General features: G+C 44.2%; 1 protein-coding gene across 3 annotated transcripts; it reads right to left on the bottom strand.

Annotated features, from left to right (window-relative positions):
* Positions 1 to 2,187: 2,187 nt before the first annotated feature.
* LOC137609466 (histone acetyltransferase KAT7-like) lies at positions 2,188 to 20,882 on the bottom strand. 3 transcript variants are annotated; one of them, XM_068336500.1, is made up of 16 exons: positions 20,731 to 20,882; positions 18,942 to 19,086; positions 17,947 to 18,156; positions 16,876 to 17,157; positions 16,689 to 16,771; positions 16,179 to 16,265; positions 15,897 to 15,995; positions 15,706 to 15,816; positions 14,806 to 14,997; positions 9,942 to 10,031; positions 9,479 to 9,619; positions 9,219 to 9,312; positions 8,610 to 8,756; positions 6,735 to 6,841; positions 6,363 to 6,624; positions 2,188 to 2,465 (listed from the first exon to the last, which is right to left on the bottom strand). In XM_068336500.1, exons 1-15 carry the CDS (start codon positions 20,743 to 20,745, stop codon positions 6,526 to 6,528), a joined length of 1,902 nt encoding a protein of 633 aa, XP_068192601.1. In that variant the 5' UTR covers positions 20,746 to 20,882; the 3' UTR covers positions 2,188 to 2,465; positions 6,363 to 6,525. The 3 variants fall into 3 exon arrangements, with proteins under 3 accessions (XP_068192601.1, XP_068192602.1, XP_068192603.1); XM_068336501.1 differs by having other exon boundaries at positions 15,727 to 15,816; XM_068336502.1 differs by lacking the exons at positions 2,188 to 2,465; positions 6,363 to 6,624 and adding an exon at positions 7,526 to 7,653.
* Positions 20,883 to 21,313: the final 431 nt, after the last annotated feature.

The following is a 21,313-nucleotide window of genomic DNA, read 5'->3' as shown; positions in this document are numbered from 1 at the left end:
TCCTCAGTGGGTGTGGCCTCTGAGGTCGAGAACAAATTTAATTTCACCTTCTGAGCAAGTCTAACAAATGACATAAAGGATGAATGGGTTTAATGAATATTTATGTCCTCTATAAGTTGATTCAGCTCCTACTGTTGTAAACAAACAAGAATAGTAAAAGTAAAAGTATTCAGTAATGTTTTACTTGTGTTAATGGTAGAGGAATAACAATTAACAAGGATTTCATTTGATTTTAATTTTATAATGTCAACATCAGATCTAATAATATGGTCATGATACACCACTGACTCCCACTATAGCACTACATTAATTTTAGCATAAGTCAATGTTTTACGTATAACTACTTTTTCAAACCAAGCTTTTTTCAGTTACCTATCATGTGACATTATTTTCAGCAATAAGGAAAGGTTCCATTATTTGTTGTTTCACTGAATCCTTCTTCTGTTGTATTTCTCAATACACCACATAGCATGAGAATAGATGACAACACACAACTGAGACGGTCTGAGTGTATTGGTATTGATCTGTGTGTGTGTGTGTGTGTGTGTGTGTGTGTGTGTGTGTGTGTGTGTGTGTGTGTGTGTGTGTGTGTGTGTGTGTGTGTGCGCGTGCGTGTGTGTGTATGTATTGGTGTGTAGAGGAAACAGAAAGAAACGGAAGTGGCTCATCACAGTTCCAATTTCTATTTCCCTCTCTCTTTCTTATGCAACTACCCTACCACACACACACACACACACACACACACACACACACACACACACACACACACACACACACACACACACACACACACACACACACACACACACACACACACACACACACACACACACACACACACACACAATACTATGTGGCATGCAGCCACATAGCACCAAACAAGCAGCTTGTGTGGGGCGGTGCCTTGCTCAACGGCACCTAGACAGTTCTTAGGCGGTGAATTGGCACCTCTCCAAAAACCTGTTTACACTGTGTTCTTTTTGGACCTTTATGGTCTTGAATCAGCCATCTTCTTGTCCTCAAGTCAGGACCTGGTGGAGGGAGCTACTGCCCCCCCCCCCTACTCAGACGTAGTGAACCTGTGAGTGCAGGTAGCTTGCTTCACTGGTCATTGGTTCAGCCAAGAAGAAGAGACTGTTGTCTGGAGGGAGGTCTGATTGCTGTCCCGCAGTCCTCTGAGGAAATGATGTCCAGGCGACGGGGGGGGGGGGGCTTCACCCAAGATAAAAAATATGAGCTTGATGTCTGAACGCCAAGATGTTCATCACTGCTGACTCATCTGGAGGAGGAAGATGAAGCTGATGCTGTATAGAACACTCTAGCTACAGTGAAACATGGTGGTGGTTCAGTGACGCTCTGGAGCTGCTGGGGGAAAAAATGAACCAGGAGGTTCCAGAGGGATGGTGATCCTAAGCAGACCTCAAAGTCCACCAAGGCTTGGTTCCAGAAGAAGTCCTGGATCATTCTAGAGGCCGTCAGTCACCTGATTGAATCCACGGAAAATCTCTGGTGGGATCTGAAGGTGTCTGCAGCAGGTAAACCAGGGATATTCAGGAACTGGAGGTGTTTGTTCATGAGGAATCTGGTGTCTGGATGTCCATCATGTTAGCAGCTAAAGGGTCTCTACAGAGAAGCCTGTTATTAAGGGTTGAATCACTTACAGACTGCAGTAGTATTAAAAGTAGACTTTGGTGTATTTAGCTTAAATAAGGTGGGCTGGATCTGTTGCCAACTGTGTTTGTTTACTTTTTGTAGCTTATTGCCTTCATACTTTAACTCTGCTTCTGTTTCCTCCAGAAAATCACTGTAATATTGGCTTTATTGAGCAGTTTAATCAGTTCTTCTGTGCTGCGGTTATTGCAAACAGCTGATATACACTACATGTTACCAATAAACCTTGTATACAAAAGGAGTTTGAGCACATTGTGTTCAGCAGAAGGCATTGTGTGTTTAACTTTCATACACTTAAAATAAAGTGTTGCTGCTCCACTCGGGTTTTTCTGGGACCAAATAATGAACATCTAAATTTAGCGTATGACAAATTTTAACGCACTTCAGTTAAACCTTCTGCCTTGATATCTGATTATCGTTGAAGTCATGGTGGAAATTTGCGCTTTTACCTCGCAAAGTATTAACTGACCTAAGCTGTTACCATGGAAACACACAAACAAGACAAAGGACTTCACAGCGAGTTTCAACATTTGCATTTATTGAGGAGGGAGGAGAAGAGGAGCAAGAACAAAATCACGATGTAGCTACACAGGAACGCCACACTACTGGAGTCTCTGCACTCAACGCGCAGCTGGAGGAAGAAGCAGGTCGTAGTGTTACAAAAGCTGACTGGTGTCTATGGAAGGTGATGAAATGTCTCTGGTTTCTCTAAGCAACTGGCACAGAGATGTGTTCATGACGAGTGAGGTGGTGTGAAGCTGCCCGTCTATAGCTGCCACTGGCTCAGAGTCAAACTGGAAGACACCACAATAGAAAATAAATGAGAAACCAAAGTAGACTTTGTGGTCAAGACGCACAGGATTATTTAAATGAATGAAAAAAAATCCTTTTGAAACACTCTTACATGATGTGATGATCGGTTTACACTATCTATCTGAACATAGTCTATGTCTTTTTTAATAGGTTTGAAGTGTGTGATCCAGCAAATAAATATTCTTTTTCGTCCATGCAATCATCATCATCATCATCATCATCATCATGAGTTGTCTCAGACAATCCTTTAAAATAAGAGCACTTTTCCATAAATGGAGTTGACACGAGTGATTTAGGTCAGCAGGACATTTCAGAGACAAGTAAAAAATGATGGCCTCCAAAATGAATGTCAGTATTGACAGAAAGTCGGTGTCTTGACCTAAGGTACGAGCCCGAATCAAGAAAACCGCATACAACACAGAAATATACTTCCACAAATGGTTGAAAAAAAAACACACACACACACACAAAACAAATGACTTCACAATAAAAAATGAAACAAAACAAAGAAAAGCATTAACTGAATTACAAAGGCAACAAAGAAGATAATCTAACGCCATCGGAGGGTATTTTCTGCAAAGAAAAAAAACATTTGTCTTTATCTGAAACTGTCACACAAAAGCTGTAGTTGTATCTTGAAAATAGTGAAATGGTTTATTCAATGTGACGCGATGGCCAAACACCTCCAGGCTCACAAGCATCTGCTGTCTCAGCTTATACACGGTGGTGACGAGGAGAGTTCTGCACGTATTTCCATCAATTTTGGCGAGGACAACAAAACCAGTCTGATTTCCTTTCAGCAAAAACTGGAGAAATCACAGAACTTGTTAGCTTAATTAGCAAAAAAGACTAAAAACAGGGGATGAATCTAGCCTGGTTCTGTCCAAACCCAGAAATCAGAACCATAAAAGATCACAAACATCATGTCTCAGCCTGTTTGTGTAAATGCAACAGTTAGGTTGTACCACTTGTTTCAGTGTAACCTTGGTAACTATTACATAAAACAAGAATGGAATCCTTTGTTTTTATCAAACTCTCTTCCCAATATACGTTGAACAAATCTTCAAATATATTTATGATCAATAAATATGGAGATTGTCAATAAATATATTTTAAAGCAAACACAGTGGGAAACAAAGTCATCTTTTACAGTTGTGTTTTGGGATTCCCTAATCGCTTGGAGCAGCATTAACGTTGGTAACAAGCAGCAAAAATGCAAAGCTGATGTAACTGGATCCAATCATGTGACTTTTGATGAGCCTCGAAAATGTAAATGACTTCGACTATTGTCTTTATTGGGGTGCCTTTGGGGGGGGCGGTTTCAGAGGATATCTCCATTCACAAGAAGCCCGCTCTGCTGAGTAGACATACCTCTACCGGACACTTAAATCATAGGGAGTTGACATATTTCCAGGTTCATAAATAGTATATAAAAAGAAACTCTATGAAAAAAACAGATCTACATAGCTTCACATATGAACACACCGGATAAAAAAAGAAAACAATCTTATTATAGGCTGTTCTAGCTTTCATACAGTGACAAACCTTGGAGGTAGAAAAGTACAAAATGTCTTTGAGAACTTACTAAACCACCAAAAAGGCCAGAAAATAAGAGCATGTGAGTTCAGACAGTATGGATTCTTCACTGTTCCCTCGTAAAAAACGGCATGACTGATGTGATTAAAAGATAAAACAAGAAGAGAAGACGAAATGATGAGGACACAACACGGTCCGAAACGGCCAATGGCAGCTATAGCATCCTGGTGTGACAAGTTAAATACTAGAACGGGTGTGTCTGTGTGTTATTCGCTTCAGACAGCATCACAAAAATGTCTCTTCACAACAATCCGTCAGGCATTTCTTACAACCCCTATTTAAACGCAAAGAGATTTTTTGGAAGGCATGAAATATCCGTCCTCCCTAACCCTACCAAGTCCTAGAATCTGGACCGTTCAGCCCACAAACTTTCTGAAATCATCTAGGAATCCTCAGTTGGATTTTAGGGAGGATTTAACGGTGGAGGCCTGAAACAGTGTGTTCTGAGTAGGGATGATTGAGCGACAGCTGAAATCAGAATATGGGACCTTTAATGTCTGGCAGTACTTTCTTTATGACAGCTAAATATCATAATTTTATCTATTTTTTGTCAGCAACCTCAAGGGAAATTCAGTCCTGAGTGTTTTCCAGACTGTGTTGGAACTCCGTCTCACCTCCAGAGTGTCAAACCAAGGTCAGGGCTTGTGGTCTTACCAACATTATGCTCAGGCCATGTGCTGCGTAATCACAGCCGGCTGGACTCTGTCTGCCAAAATGTGTTGCGTGAGTCAACGCAGTGCTGACCTGCGTTGTGTCATCAGTCTCCATTGAAGAATGAAACGGCCGTTACAGATTGGATTAGCGATGCGTCTGGTGCTTCATGCTAATCAAGTGTCAGGGAGGAGGCCAACAACAACGGACCATTACTTTCACTTTTCAGGAAACAGACTGGTTGAGATGGAGGAGAAATCAGCTTGATCATACAAAGACTGATATCACTGACTAATGTGCATGTGTGTGTGGGAGTGTGTGTGTGCATACAGACAGTGCCCACATTACGAATGCAATAGGTTCTGAATGGCTGTTTGTAAGCTGAATTGTTCATAAGTCATTATATATGTAGTTCCCCTTCCTGCCACAACCGGCGCCGAGCAGCACCGCTCCACACGAACATGTCCAACAATCGTACTACCCAGATAATTAATAAATAATGACTTACGAACACTTCAACTTATGAACAGTCTCTGAGAACCTATAGTGTTTGTGCATCGGACGTTGTTTGTATATACGAACATCTGCAAGTCAGATGATAGAATATGTATATACCGTATATGTGCGTACACACACACACGTACAGTATGTACAATATGTACATACAAATATACAGTGCACCCTCGCGCACTCACGCATTAAAACTCGCGACTTCACTTCATCTAGGATTTCTGGTAGGCAGTCATGTGATATCGTACACGCATTCTATTGGCTGATAGCATCTGGAAGTACGCTCCGTTCCGCGAGTCTCGGACTTCCGTGAGACACAAAAGTGCTTCAAACAGTCTATCAGAGTGTGAGGAAAGGTAATACAGATAGAAGGTGGTTTAATATCAGTATGGGGAGGGTTCATGAATGTTTAAATTACTGTCAATAATAAATAGTTCATCGCTATAACGGTGGAATTTCGTTTTTCACGGGTGTTCCTGGAACGCATTAACCGTGAGTAACAAGGGATTACTTTACTCCTTCTTGAATTATATTACATCTAATTTAATTTGTAAATTTTTATATGAATGCAAAATTCCTTTATTGAGAGTCTACTTTATAACATAACAGCGGTGATGTCACCTCCCTCTCAAATTCCAGTCAATTGCATCCCCCCCTGACTCTTCAGGAAACAGATTTAGACAGTTTCCTGAACGCTTAGACTATTGAAGTGCAATTAGAACGATTAGAACGACTATTGAACTGGTGTGATTATGAAATTAAATCATGACATGCATCTACAGGGAGATCTGAAGCGGGAATCACGCTCATGTTTCATTTTAAAGAAACATTTACATTGAATTTATAACAATATGTTTAGAATTAACCCAGACATTTTTAAAAAAATATTTCAATGGATGAATGGTGCCATCTAGTACATGTTTAAGCTTCTTCTGAGCAACACTGACAACCACTTAAAATTTAGAATTTAAGACCCTTCCAATCTCCACTTGGTCAAGTTTTAATTATTTTTATACATTTCTGATAATTCCTTGATGAATTTGTCACATTTTCTGTTGTCAGCTGAATCTAAAAACGTTTTTCTAGGTTCTGGATTGGCATATTTTATGAACAGATGTTACCTGAGCGATGAGAGTGACCGCTGGAACTCAGAGTTAAAGGCTGTGAGACACTGACTGTACTGTAGCTGCTAATACTAGGGTTTAGGCACGGGGTCAGTGAGCATGCCAGTATGCGGCGGAGGATTTGTCTATGTGTGGGTCTGGAGTATGAAAGGACGCTCCTCTACGTCCCTTTAGGTGGTGTCCATTTTAAGGCTGCAGGATCGATGGTCTTGCCGTTACCGCGTTTGGTTTCCTTGGCCTTCCAGTCATCGATAAGATCCTGAAGACAGAAAACACACCTCGGTGAGCGACATTAAAGCTGGGCTGCTGCTTGTCAGCCAACCAGCTGCCAACGCAGCGAAGGGGGTATTTTCTGCTTTTTTCCCCCACCTGTCTCTTTAAAACCAGGTGCTTTCCCTTCCAGTATTTTAGCATCTGGAGGGATTGAAGTGTGCTGACGATATCCACTGGATTCACTGCCGTCTCCTGGCTGATCTCTGTGAACACACGGAGATCAGATTGATGAGATCAGGACTGAATGAGATTCCTGTAGAGGTTAAAGCCAAGCCAGCAGCTGGGTTAGGACCTAGTGTCAGTTTTAGATTTTACCTGAAAATCACTTTTACACAGTGTAATTAACTTAGCTCAGGACGGGATGAAACATCAAACTTAATTCTGTCAAATGTCGTGGTTTAACATGATGCTGAGCTTCTCCTTGGCTCCACTGATGTCCTGAAGTCTTAACATTCTGTTGTGGTTGCTAAGCAAACAAACTGAGACTCACAACATCAAGTCAACCTTAAATCCAACTATGCTGGTCCTAAAAGGTTCATTTCCAAGTTGTAAGCAAAACCATAAACAGAATTCGATGAAGAAGAACTCAGAAAGCTTGAGACAACCCTCACAGTACTGCACAAGTGGAGCAGCTGAATAAAACTGAGAACAATGTGAACGCAGGCTAGGATGTCTGAGTCCAGTTCATTGGATTATTCTGCATGAGTGGAAAAGGTGTTGAATTCAGGATAACACGTAGAAATAACGAGAGATAAGTGAGGGTGTGAGACGAAGAGGACACAGAGCATCTTGGACCGTAGGAACAAAGCATTATCAGTGAAGGAATCAGTGTGTTCATATTGTCATCATTATCTCTTGACCTATTTATTACTTGAGATGGTGGCTACCTTATTATTGAGTGAGAGAGACGGATTTTTTGAATTGCCGCAGCCAATCAGTGCATTCTGTGATAATCAGTGCCTTGGAGATCACGCTTGTCTTCCAACTCCTGCGAGTCCGTAAGAGCAGCAGGAATCTAGAGTGAGGCATGAAGCAAGGAAATAATTGAGTCATGATCTGCTTTGAGGTCTCTCATCGACCGGCTCCCGCGGTGCCAAACAACACTTGACATTTTCACTCATCCACACGTTGATGGCAGAGCGTGTCTCACAAGGGAACCGACCTCGTCAGAAACGATGCAGCGCTTCGTATCCGGAGAGAGAAAAACAAATATCGTTTCGCTCTATTTCACTTAACACACAGAGAAAACATCCATCCTTCAAGGTCTCTCCTGGATTTTCACAAATAATTTTCAGGTGGATTTCGTCTGATCCAACAACAGGAAGAGGATTCCGACAACATTTATATGTTTGGAAATCTTTTGGAAGGTTTTTCATTGAATGCCCCCATTAGATCATAAACTAAGCGTGTACAATATTTATGATTTAATTAGAAAATGTTAGCATGCTAACATATAAGACCATGATGGCTGTCTCTATGTTAGCTCAACATACCCATTGTTACTGTGTGTATGTTAGCAAGGTGACATTAGCATTTGACTCTTTCACTCAAATCACCGCTGAGTATTGAGGTTAATTCATGTTAGACGTTGAAGGCAACGACTGAACACATCGCTCAGTCGTCTTTACGGCCGTCTCATCTCCTACAAAATGGACAGACAGACGGATGTCTGTTCTAAGTTTGCCATCATGCTGTTTTTGTTAAGACTGAACTGAAACTTTCAACTTTGCTGCCCTCTTATGGAGTCTCTGAGGAGTTGTTTTTGCTTTCCTCCATCTGCTGTTGTCTGGAATGAACCAAAATGCGCAAATAAACTGATAAAAGCAGGACGCTGCCTCAGTCCTCTGAATGTTTTGGTGCAACGTTTTGGCAAACAACTGTTCTGAGGTCTGTGACCCATCTCTTCTGTCTCATTCTCATTTTTCTTGTGTCCCCTACCTCCTTCTTGGAGAATGTCTTCAAGGTTCCTACCTTTGATAGAGATCTCTTTGCCCTGAAAGTTGTTCAGGTAGCGCAGCAGCACCTCCTTCCAGTAACTTCGGTAGCTGATAAGTCCCAGATCAGACAAGGGGCGCTCAGGTGAACCCACTTTCTCCTCCACTTTGGACAACAGGTAACCTAGAGTGGAGATCAGGTGGTGTTATCGTTTTTAGTTCTTTTTCTTAATAATTTCCCTCTATTACTGATCAGACAGAGAAAAGGGGGTCTATAAATGTGATCCAAAAAAACAGAGGATGTTAGCTGTTCAACAAAAAGAACAAATGTGTGTGTGGTTTGTGTGTCGCCCAGAAGAGCAGCTGCTTCAGACAGCCTGCTGCATCTGGTGTAACTGTGCTGCACAACAGCCCCCCAGCTAGTGTTTAGAACACTGAATCACACTCACACACACACACACACACACACACACACACACACACACACACACACACACACACACACACACACACACACACACACACACACACACACACACACACACACACACACACACACACACACACACACACACACACACACACACACACACACACACACACACACACACACACACACACACACACACACAGCGTCTGGACTCACTGAAGTCTATCAGCATCTTGCCGTAACCCTGTCTCATGTACTGCGGCATGGTGAGGATGCAAGACACGTTATAGTTCAGGAAAGAGTTCTTCTCCTGCAGAACAAAGAACCGACAGATTGATCATCTGACAGCCAGGATTTTTTTTAATCAGTCCTGATATTTGTCAAACATCTTCATGTAAAATCAACTTAATCTCTACTTAATATTCCTAACTAGAATCCTGACTTTGTGGTAATCCAGGTGCTTTTCTCAAGATTACCTTCGAGAAGTATCCGACCAGATGGCAGCCTGTGTTGTCGGCTTCCGTCATGACATAAAAGAGGAAGGGTTCCACATCGTAATACAGAGTCTTGTGGTCCAGAAAGAGTTTTGCCAGCAGACACAAGTTCTGACAGTAAATCTGTGAGGAAGAGCATTACAGATGTCATAATTTATTAAAGTTTACTGTAAACACTGCTGGCTATTTCAATTTGTCGATCTCTTCTCTTCAGGCATCACTTTGTTGGCAGCTCCATTCATAATTTATGAATGTTTTGAGTGTCTTCTGTTGTCAGTGACTACAGAAGACACTTGGATCAACGGCAGTTCAATGACTTTGACAAATCTGAGTTAAAACATTTAATGAACAAATATGAACAAAAAAGTTCTGAATAGGAAAATGTTCCTGCTTGGATCCCAGTGGACCTTCTGGGACTCGGCTGTTGAGCGGTGTGCTCCTTCACCTTGTTTTTCTTTCCATCCACCTCAAAGACAGAGATGTTCCCCTTCCTGTAGATCTCATCACCTGGAGGGTGCTTCCACACACATTTGGCCTTAATGCAACACAAACAGGAAAAAAGCAGCAGCTGTTAAGTTTATATACAAGAGAAAAACATTTCTCCCCATTAGTTGCACCAAGTGGCCACTCTGGACTGGGGTTAAGTTCACATCTCTGGTCTCTAGATGAGGAGCTCACAGGACACAGATTCAAAAAGTTAACGATCCAAATCGAAAGAACAGAAGAAGAGATTTTCAGACAAGTAGTGTCTAGACCAGGGGTGGGAAAACTTTTTGACTGGTGGGCCACACCGAGCTCTAAAATTTGACAGGTGGGCAACGAGGAGCAGGTGGGTGGAGTGTTTATTTGTACTAATAGAATTGATATGAGAAAATCATTACACAAAAGGTTTTGACTTTTGACAGGCAGCAAAGCATACACATAACAAGACTTATTGTAAAAATGATTTTACAACTGTATTTATTTCATCCATCCATCCATCTTCTTCCGCTTATCCGGGGTCGGGTCGCGGGGACAGCAGCTTAAGCAGGGAAGCCCAGACTTTCCTCTCCCTAGCCACTTCGTCCAGCTCCTCCGGGAGAATCCCAAGGCGTTCCCAGGCCAGCCGGGAGACATAGTCTCTCCAGCGTGTCCTGGGTCGTCCCCGGGGCCTCCTCCCGGTAGGACGTGCCCAGAACACCTCACCAGGGAGGCGTCCAGGAGGCCTCCTAACCAGATGCCCGAGCCACCTCATCTGGTTCCTCTCGATGCGGAGGAGCAGCTGCTCGACTCTGAGTCCCTCCCAGAAGACCGAACTTCTCACCCTATCTCTAAGGGAGAGCCCTGACACCGTGCGGAGGAAACTCATTTCGGCCGCTTGTATCCAGGATCTCGTTCTTTCGGTCACGACCCACAGCTCGTGACCATAGGTGAGGGCAGGAACGTAGATCAACCGGTAAATTGAGAGCTTTGCCTTTCGGCTCAGCTCCTTCTTCACCACGACGGACCGATGCAGCGTCAGCAGTGATGCGGACTCTGTACTGATCCGCCTGTCGATCTCCTGTTCCATCCTACCCTCACTCGGGAACAAGACCCCGAGATACTTGAACTCCTCCACTTGGGGCAGGATCTCATCCCCAACCTGGAGAGGGCACTCCACTCTTTTCCGACTGAGGACCATGGTCTCAGATTTGGAGGTGCTGATTCTCATCCCAACCGCTTCACACTCGGCTGCGAACCGCTCCAGTGAGAGTTGGAGATCACGGCTTGATGAAGCCAACAGCACCACGTCATCTGTAAAAAGCAGAGACGCATTACTGAGGCCACCAAACCGGACACCCTCAACGCCTTGGCTGCGCCTAGAAATTCTGTCCATAAAAGTTATGAACAGAATTGGTGAGAAAGGGCAGCCTTGGCGGCGTCCAACCCTCACTGGAAACGAATCCGTCTTACTGCCGGCAATGCGGACCAAACTCTGACATCGGTCGTACATGAACCGAACAGCCCTTATCAAGGGGTTCGGTACCCCATACTCCCGAAGCACCCCCCACAGAACCCCCTGAGGACCACGGTCAAACGCCTTCTCCAAGTCCACAAAACACATGTAGAATGCCCTGCAGAGAGTGTAGAGCTGGTCCACTGTTCCACGGCCAGGACGAAAACCACACTACTCCTCCTGAATCCGAGATTCGACTTCCCGATGGACCCTCCTCTCCAGAACCCCTGAATAGACCTTGCCAGGGAGGCTGAGGAGTGTGATCCCCCTGTAGTTGGAACACACCCTTCGGTCCCCCTTCTTAAAAAGGGGGACCACCACCCCAGTCTGCCAATCCAGAGGCACTGTCCCCAATGTCCATGCGATGTTTCAGAGGCGTGTCAACCAGGACAGCCCCACAACATCCAGAGCCTTTAGGAACACTGGGCAGATCTCATCCACCCCCAGGGCCCTGCCACCGAGGAGCTTTTCAACTAGCTTGGTGACCTCAACCCCAGAGATAGGAGAGCCCGCTTCAGAGAACTCAGACTCAGCTTCCTCATGGGAAGGTGTGTCGCCGGAATTGAGGAGGTCTTCGAAGTATTCTCCCCACCGAGTCACAACATCCCGAGTTGAGGTCAGCAGCGCCCCATCCCCACTATACACAGTGTGGATGCTGCACTGCTTTCCCCTCCTGAGACGCCTGACGGTGGACCAGAATCTCCTCGAAGCCGTCTGGAAGTCATCCTCCAAGGCCTCACCGAACGCCTCCCACGCCCGAGTTTTTGCCTCAGCAACCACCAAAGCTGCTTGGCCAGCCGGTACCCATCAGCTGCTTCAGGAGTCCCACAGGCCAAAAAGGCCTGATAGGACTCCTTCTTCAGCTTGACGGCATCCCTTACCGCCGATGTCCACCAGCGGGTTCTGGGGTTGCCGCCACGACAGGCACCGACCACCTTACAACGACAATGGAGGCGCGGAACATGGTCCACTCAGACTCAATGTCCCCCGCCTCCCCCGGAACGTGGGTGAAGTTCTGCCGGAGGTGGGAGTTGAAACTCCTTCTGACAGGGGATTCCGCCAGGCGTTACCAGCAGACCCTCACAATACGTTTGGGTCTGCCAGGTCAGACCAGCATCTTCCCCCACCATCGGAGCCAACACACCACCAGATGGTGATCAGTTGACAGCTCCGCCCCTCTCTTCACCCGAGTGTCCAAGACTTGCGGCCGTAAGTCCGATGACACCACCACAAAGTCGATCATCGAACTGCGGCCTAGGGTGTCCTGGTGCCAAGTGCACATATGGACACACTTATGTCTGAACATGGTGTTCATTATGGACAGTCCGTGACAAGCACAGAAGTCCAATAACTGAGCACCACTCGGGTTCTGATCGGGGGGGCCATTCCTCCCAATCACGCCCTTCCAGGTCTCACTTTCATTGCCCACGTGAGCGTTGAAGTCCCCCAGCAGAACGATGATGCAGAACGATGATTGTTTGGTGCATAAGCACAAACAACAGTCAGGACCCGTCCTCCCACCCGAAGGCGGAGGGAGGCTACCCTCTCGTCCACCTGCACGGCGTCTCTCACCATGGGCAACTCCAGAGTGGAAGAGAGTCCAAACTCTCGAGAGGACTGGTACCAGAGCCCAAGCTGTGTGTGGAGGTGAGCCCGACTATATATAGTCGGAACTTCTAAACCTCACACATCAGCTCGGGGTCCTTCCCTGCCAGAGAGGTGACATTCCACGTCCCAAGAGCCAGCTTCTGTAGCCGGGGATCGGATTGCCAAGGTACCCGCCTTTGGCCACTGCCCATCTCACAGTGCACCCGAGCCCTATTGCCCCCCCCACAGGTGGTGAGCCCATGGGAATGGGGACCCACGTTGTCCTTTCGGGCTGGGCCCGTCCGGGCCCCATGGGTGCAGGCCCAGCCACCAGCGTTCGCCTTCAAGCCCCACCTCCAGGCCTGGCTCCAGAGGGGGCCCCCGGTGACCCACGTCCGAGCAAGGGAAAACGTGTTCCATTGTTCGTACTTCTTCTTTTCCTTTCGGCTTTTCCCTTCAGGGGTCGCCACAGCGAATCAATTGCCTCCATCTAACCCTGTCTTCTCATCCTCTTCTCTCACACCAACTACCTTCATGTCCTCTTTCACTACATCCATAAACCTCCTCGTTGGTCTTCCTCTAGGCCTCCTGCCTGGCAGTTCAAAACTCAGCATCCTTCTACCAATACATTCACTATCTCTCCTCTGGACATGTCCAAACCATCTCAGTCTGGCCTCTCTGACTTTATCTCCAAAACCTCTAACATGTTCTGTACCTCTGATGTACTCATTCCTGATCCTATCCTTCCTGGTCACTCCCAGAGAGAACCTCAGCATCTTCATCTCTGCTACCTCCAGCTCTGTCTCCTGTCTTTTCCTCAGTGACACTGTCTCTAGACCAAACAACATCGCTGGTCTCACCACAGTTTTGTACACCTTTCCTTTCATTTTAGCTGAAACTCTTCTATCACATATCACACCTGACAACACACCACTTAACAACATTGAACATCACACCTTCGATTTCTAGCTTCAGGCTCATCACTCTATCCAAAACTCTCTTTACCTCCAGGACATTCCTGGCAAACTGCTCCTTCAAGATAACTCCTACTCCATTTCTCTTCCCATCTACACCATGATAGAACAACTTGAACCCTGCTCCTAAACTTCTAGCCTTGCTACCTTTCCACCTGGTCTCCTGGACACACAATATGTCTACCTTCCTCCTCTGCATCATGTCAACCAACTCTCTACCTTTTCCTGTCATAGTTCCAACATTCAACGTCCCTACTCTCAGTCCTATACTCTTGGCGCTCCTCTTCTCTCTCTTCGTGCGAACACACTTTCCTCCTCTCCTTCTTCTCCTCTCCTTCTTCTTCTCCCTTTTCCTCCTCTCCTTCGTTCCATTGTTCGCACTCATCGTATTTATTTCATAACAGTAGATTTACTCACGCACAGTTTCTATGGGAACAGTCCAGCTGGTTTCCCATTTTTTTGCCAGTGTGTCAAAGTCAAACCAGTTTAGCGGGCCGAATTACAAAGCTGAATGGGCCGTATATGGCCCATGGGCCATTGTTTGCCCACACCTGGTCTAGAATGAATGAATGAGCACTGGACCCCCCAGAATGCTCCCTGAGGCCTGATCACCTCGGGCATCGAGCCCACGACTTAGAGTTTGAACGAAGGCAGCAGTCCAGACTTTTTTCACTTTAATACTTCAAATTAACAAACTGGAAGCTTTTGTCATCACAGTATGACTGAATGCAAAGACCTGCAGATACGTCCATGAATTCAAAAGGCTGTCTTACCATGTGCCGGCGGAGAATGGTTTGGCTCTTCATGTACTTCAGGCAGAACTCACACATGTACAGCCTCCCCAGGCGGGCGTACTCCTCTGGGTACGGAGAGTGATACCAGGTGTCCAGCTCGTAGCGCCCAAACACAATGGTTTTAATCATGTTGCTGCCTTCTGACACCTGACCGGCCAGACGGAGCTTCTCCTGTACGAATTAGGATGGGAGGGGGAGAAAAATAAAGGGTAAGGGGAAGAGATTCAAAGAGGAAAGAACTCAATCACTCACTCAGGCAGGAGAACTGAAAAAAAAAAGGGAATACCTCAGTGGAGGCCACCAGCCACAAAATCAAAAGAAAAAAAATTGAATAAATTATTCCAAACAATGAAATACAAAAAAAAAAGATGAGGAACAAGTAGGAAAAGGCTAAGTTTGAAAAATAACTTTGAAAAACTGAATTTAAGACTTAAATGATGAGTTATTTAAGGTTGGTGTAGCTGTACAGTCAAACAAAGTTTGACAAACAAAAAGTGTGAAAAGAATCTTGACTGATTTTCCAGGCAGGTTTTTATTTAGTGGTGAATCAAATAAAGTTCACCTAAATGTGGTATTTGTTTTAAGGATTATAGAAGAAGAAGTATTTTCAGTGAACTGAAAATAAATCAATCTGAGATTCATTCTGAATTGAGCAAAAAAATAAACAAAGCAGAAGAGAAGTAAATAAATAAGAGGAAGTGTTTGTAGTTTGGACCACTACCAAAAAATGTCACAGACTCCAGGTGTGGCTTCAGGGAGGCTTTTGTTCACCTAAACACAGGAGAAAAAGGAATAACCCAGGAAAAGGGCAGAGACGGAAACAAAAGGGACAAAGAGAAGAACCAGGGGAGGGTGGTGACGATGAGTTTTCTCTCTTACAAGGTCATCCGATGCACGTGCCTGCGCTTTCCTGAACAGCTCGAGGTCGTAGTCACTGGTGATGTTCTCCAGCAGCGGCTCCCTGCTCGCCCCGTGGCTCTGACGGTGATCCTGGCATGGCAGTGAGGGCAGGAAGGCAAATGTAACGGTGCGGTACATTACAAAAAGAGGGGCAAAAGAGACGCGCTTACCATGTACTTCTCTTTCTGCTCCTTACTGAGGCTGGAGTTCCTCTTCCTCCTCAGCTCCGTCACCTTCTCCTTGTAGCGCAGCTGACGCTCCGTCGAGGCCTGGGACCACACGGAGCCACAGATTTCACTCGCATTTCACCCATTAACCACGTGAGTGGTGACAACGGTAGAGCAAAATATCTAATATTTATCAATGCTGAATAAAATGTATTAGCGCACATCAGATGTGCTTACGTGTGCGCACACGCACACACACTTTATATGATGGTGTGTTTCTGTCACCTGGTTCCTTGTCGAGTGTCTGTTCTCATCCTGGCGGTGTGACAGCGTCCTTTCTTCAGCTTGTTTGTCACGCGTTGATGCCTTGCCCTAACAAAACATCAACAGCGTCTACCTCAAACAAATAAAAAAACATCTCCCCACACACACACACACACACACACAGCAGAAACTTCACAGCAGCCACAACCATGCTCCTGGAGGCTTCACAGCTTGACAACATCAATTTCATTCTTCTGGTTTCGTGGACAGTGGGAGCGTGGTGTGAAAACGGAGATGTTTTCACACCTGAGATGTTTTCAAGTCTCCACACTGGAGACTTGGTTTGATTACCAACTAATATTACACAATATATCCATACGGTAACTTCAGCCTATTTTCCACTTCATATGGTAAAATGAAGGAAAAAGAACAAAGAAAAAAAATCTTTATCACAACAGATTGCCAAAAATGCAGTGTGTGTGTGTGTGTGTGTGTATGTGTGTGTGTGTGTGTGTGTGTGTGTGTGTGTACCTTGCATTCATCAGCAGAGAGATTGTGGTACAGCGGGCATCCTGATATGGAGAAATGTCTCTCATGTCTCCCTGTCAGATGACCTGTACAAAACAGATGAAGTAAGATGGGGGGGGGGGGTAAACTGAGAGGTGAGGGTTGGGGACATCTGAGAAGAACATCTGACGTCCAGTGTGTCTGTTCTCACCCAGTGAGTTGCACCCAGGTGTGGGACACTTCATGTTGAAGTTGTAGCTCTCGTGGAATCGTCGACGTTTGGGTCTATGAGAGAGATCGTGGGCGGCGGCCTCTTTGAGTGACAGCTCTTTAGCCAATCGCTCGTCTTCTTCTTGTGAGACTACTATATCATTGCTAGAAGACACCAGGTCATTGCCAGGGCTGGAAACCTCAATGTCTGACTCTGAAGATAGGGCGTTCCCCGTTGGGGTGCGAGGAGGGGTCTCGTCCCGGTCCGCCCCCTGCTTCAGGTCTGCTGAGCCAATCAGAACAAAGGAAAAGAGAATAGAAATTTGCAATTTGTAAATTTGAAATTTGTAAAATGTGCAATCCCAGCATAAATTAGGTTAAAACAAAAGAAAAAAAAAACTTTATCAAGGAAGGAGAATGTGTCGTTTTAAAACTGCATTTATAGCATTTGTTTCCAAAGGACAAGCATGTCATGTGACATGCTGCCACAATAAACTTCATAAATATTACTGGGATCAGTGAAGAACACTTGACATTAGTATTATTCACATAAAGGATGACAACACTGCTTATCTATACAAAAATATGGGCACAGTAACTATAGTAACTATAGCGCATCTATACACCGCTACTTCCAGAAAACTACAGGAACTACTGTCTACGTCTACTACCTGAGAAGTACAGAAAAATTTGAATTTTTGTTGCAAATTTAATTAGTGTCACTTCATTTATTGGATGTTTTCTTCTTCAAGACGACTCCTACCATGCGCCCTTTGTTTCTTTAGTCATTAGCTGCACATCTTTACATTATTTTCTTTATGTTGGAGTGTCTTAAAAATTTTGCTTGAACTTTTAATTCATATTTTTACTTTGCACCATGCAAGTAAAATGCATCACAGACATGATTAAAATATATAAAGTCATTCCTTCTCTTCTCTGAACGACAACTTTCTCGTCACGATCATGATTTTGTCGTCCTCCTTTTATTGATAAAATATGTTGAAAGTATTTTTAATATGATGTATAAACAAATAATAAAAACCCAAAAGACAGGAAGTAATACGAGTCTCACCGTTAGTCTCATTATCTGAGCCGGAAGACCCGCTCTGACGTGTTGGGTATGTTTTAGCTGTAGCGTTTGCTGCCCCCTGCTGGCTGCGTGTGATCCTGCGACCAGACGAGAAGACGGACGCTGCGACGGCCGCCGAAGCTGCTGCTGAATCCAGAACTTCCTCAGGACCAGGAGGTGCAGGAGAACTACTCCGTACTGAGGTGCAGTTATCTGGAGGGAAGGGAAGAGAATACAATAAGTAGAAGAGAAGAAACAAGTAGATAATAATAAGAAGAGAAGAGAAGAGAAGAGAAGAGAAGAGAAGAGAAGAGAAGAGAAGAGAAGAGAAGAGAAGAGAAGAGAAGAGAAGAGAAGAAAAGAGAAGAGAGAAGGATATTAAAAATCTTTCAAATTCCAAGTTAACTTCCTAAAACTGAGAGGATCTAAGAGAAATGATAAGAAGAACTTACTGCTGTTTCTTAATGTGAATGGAATCCATGGATCTGAAGAAGGTATACACAACAGAAAAGAAGACTGAAACCCTGCATTCACCCCTTTGTGAGGAAACTAAACTCTGTTATTTGTAAGTCTGCAGCAGCAATGACAGCTCATCCCTGTAATAAAACACTGAGTAAACAGCATCTGCCTCTACCTCTGCTGTAAATCCCTTCTGGCTGCCACAGCAGAAAGAGGTCACGCAGGGGGTGGGAGTATAGTGTTGTGTCTGAGCAGGGGGGGAGGTCAGGCTGGCTAAACTCATTCATTCTTTGAGGTTAGCCATGTATAATAGCCACAGTAAGTGGAGCGGGGTGAAGTCTCTCTGTGGTCCCTGAATGCTAGCACCTGTTCTCGTTCAGCGAGCACATAAAGGTACATGAACCAAAACTGTATGCAACTGTCTGGCTGGACAAGAAAAAAATGAATAAAAAGAAGAATGGAAGCAGAAAAGAACCCCAAAAAAATCCACTAATGATGCGAAGAGGGCTCAGCACATTCACATTCACATTCACGCTTACCTTGTGAGGTCCGGCTGAGGCGCAGTGACGCGCGGGTCAAGCGGGTGCTGCTGCGCCTGCGTGCACTCTCTGGACCGTCAGCCTGTTCCAGATCAGCGGAAAAGTCCGAATCCTCGGTTCCGTCGGAGCTGCTGCCTGCAGTCCTCTGGAAACATCAATGAGCAGTCTGTTATTTAACTGGATGCTGGACAGTCACCTGAACATATTGATAATATTACTATAGGTATACTGCTATAATACTGCTGCTTCAACGTGTCCGTGTGCATGTCTGTGAATTTTACCAGCGGATAATTCAACAAAGATCCCATCACCCTCTCCACATCTCTTTCAGCTCTCAGTCCTTTCTTGATCTTACAATTCAATCAGTTACATCAAATGACTGTTTAGAAAACTGTTAACTGAAAACTATTTATAGATCAGGATGTCCCAAAACATGCTGCTTGATTTGCTCCAAATTTCAAGCTACCTAACTGCTTGCTGCTCTGGGATGATTGGGTTGATAGCACCCAAGCTCAAGAGCTCTCATACCCCAAAGAAAATCTGGCTCAGTGGGGGAGGGGTAAGAGGACTGATGTAGCAGCCAGGTTATTTGCATCTAACAAATGTCAGATCAGGGCCTCTTCCTCTGGAAAAACAGCCCACATATTAATTTTTTAAAAAAAGAAAAAAAAAGAACGCAATAAGGGCAAAAATATTAATTTAAAACTATATAGCACAAAGGAAGTAAAGCAATAAAAGCATACATAATTATCTATAGTGCTGTGTAATGAAATTATGAATTGACAATAATAAAAATAATATAAGGATTGTCATACAACAAATGTAGCTTTAAGTGCTTCACATCAAAGAATTTATATGTGCATATGTTAAAAAAGGCAGAAAGAACATTAAATCCACAATGCCGAAAACATGCATACGTGATAATACCGTATCGATAAAATTTGTAACACATTAAAATATGGAAGATAAAAAAAATAAGATCCAGACAAAACGAGAATTAAAAAAAACAAAACAGAATAACCACACATTGTAATGTATTTTGGTTGTATATCTTCATAATATTTTTTTTTAACGATGCCGGGCAAAGAAATGTTTTTTCAATGGATATAAAACAGAGCAACAAACAAACAAGTGGAATCTAAATAAGACTGCCTACAGAGGGCATGGCCTACAGCCTACAGTAATGATGTTTGACAACTCCACAAGGGGCTGCGCGTGTCATTTGCATCCATCCAATTACATTGAAGAGAAGGCGTGGCTTGCAGACGCCAGACCAATGAAGCCAATGGTGAACGAGAAACCGTCCAATCAGCGCGTTGTTTTGGTGTGGTCGCTTCGTTCCATTCTCAATACTTAAAAGTATCACTGTTGTCAATGCAAATGGGCGTCAGTATTTCAGGTAAAAGCTAACACAAGTAAAACTAAAATTTTCAATGATCAATTTTCTAAAGGTCCTGATAGAACTCTTTGCTGGCGCGACCACGAAAAAGTGAAACTTGATAAACAACGACTCACTCTTGCAACATAGCAACGAACATTAGCCATCGCAGATTAGCCTACTTACCACAACACAAAACACAGATCGGTGTGCGATTCTGTCTGCGCCAATATTCAGCAAAAATCTACAACCTGTGAACCGCAGCATTTCGAATCACATTACAGGTCGATTTTTACTCCACAACGTTTGGATTGTAGCTCTTCGTCGGCTAACATTAGCTGTGACGTTATGTTGTGTTTCCGAACTGCAGTTTGCTATAACAGCTAAGTCTGCAGGCAGCATTAGCCTTACCTTTCTCCGAGGCATTTTCAAGACGTACCGGGTCTGGCAAATTGGTACTACGCACTTTGGGAACAATCTATCTTAGGTTCTATAAATCTTACGAACCAGCGTTTGATTGAGCCAACTCAGCTGAAAAATGCACGTCAGTGGTCTGGACTTCCTTGTTTTTACAGCGCAGGCTCGTGCGTTGTGTGGATCCGTCGACTAAATGCCTCCGTGTGAAACACGGATACGTGGCGAACCCATTGGACATCACTCTAAAGATAATATCATGTGCTCGAAAAGAAAACAGTATCTCGCAATGATAAACCTGAAACTACGGATATATTTGTCCATTGAACGAATGAGATATTTTCTGTAATATAACACTGCTTATACTGTAATGCAATAAATGTTATGTAACACAGAGAGGCATTACCATTTGGAAGTTCAAATGCACATTTTAAAAATAACAATTTAATCGATGCATTACAAACACGGCAAATTAGGTTGTTTTCTCAAAAGTTGTTTGCACACTTTTCAAGCAATGGTAACTTTGCTATATGTGTCGTACAGAAACAATAAAAAGTGCGTTTTCTTTAAACACAAAACC

Source organism: Antennarius striatus, chromosome 16, assembly GCF_040054535.1.
Source record: "Antennarius striatus isolate MH-2024 chromosome 16, ASM4005453v1, whole genome shotgun sequence".
NCBI classification, from domain to species: Eukaryota; Metazoa; Chordata; class Actinopteri; order Lophiiformes; family Antennariidae; genus Antennarius; species Antennarius striatus.
This window is presented reverse-complemented; position numbering and strand designations above follow the sequence as displayed.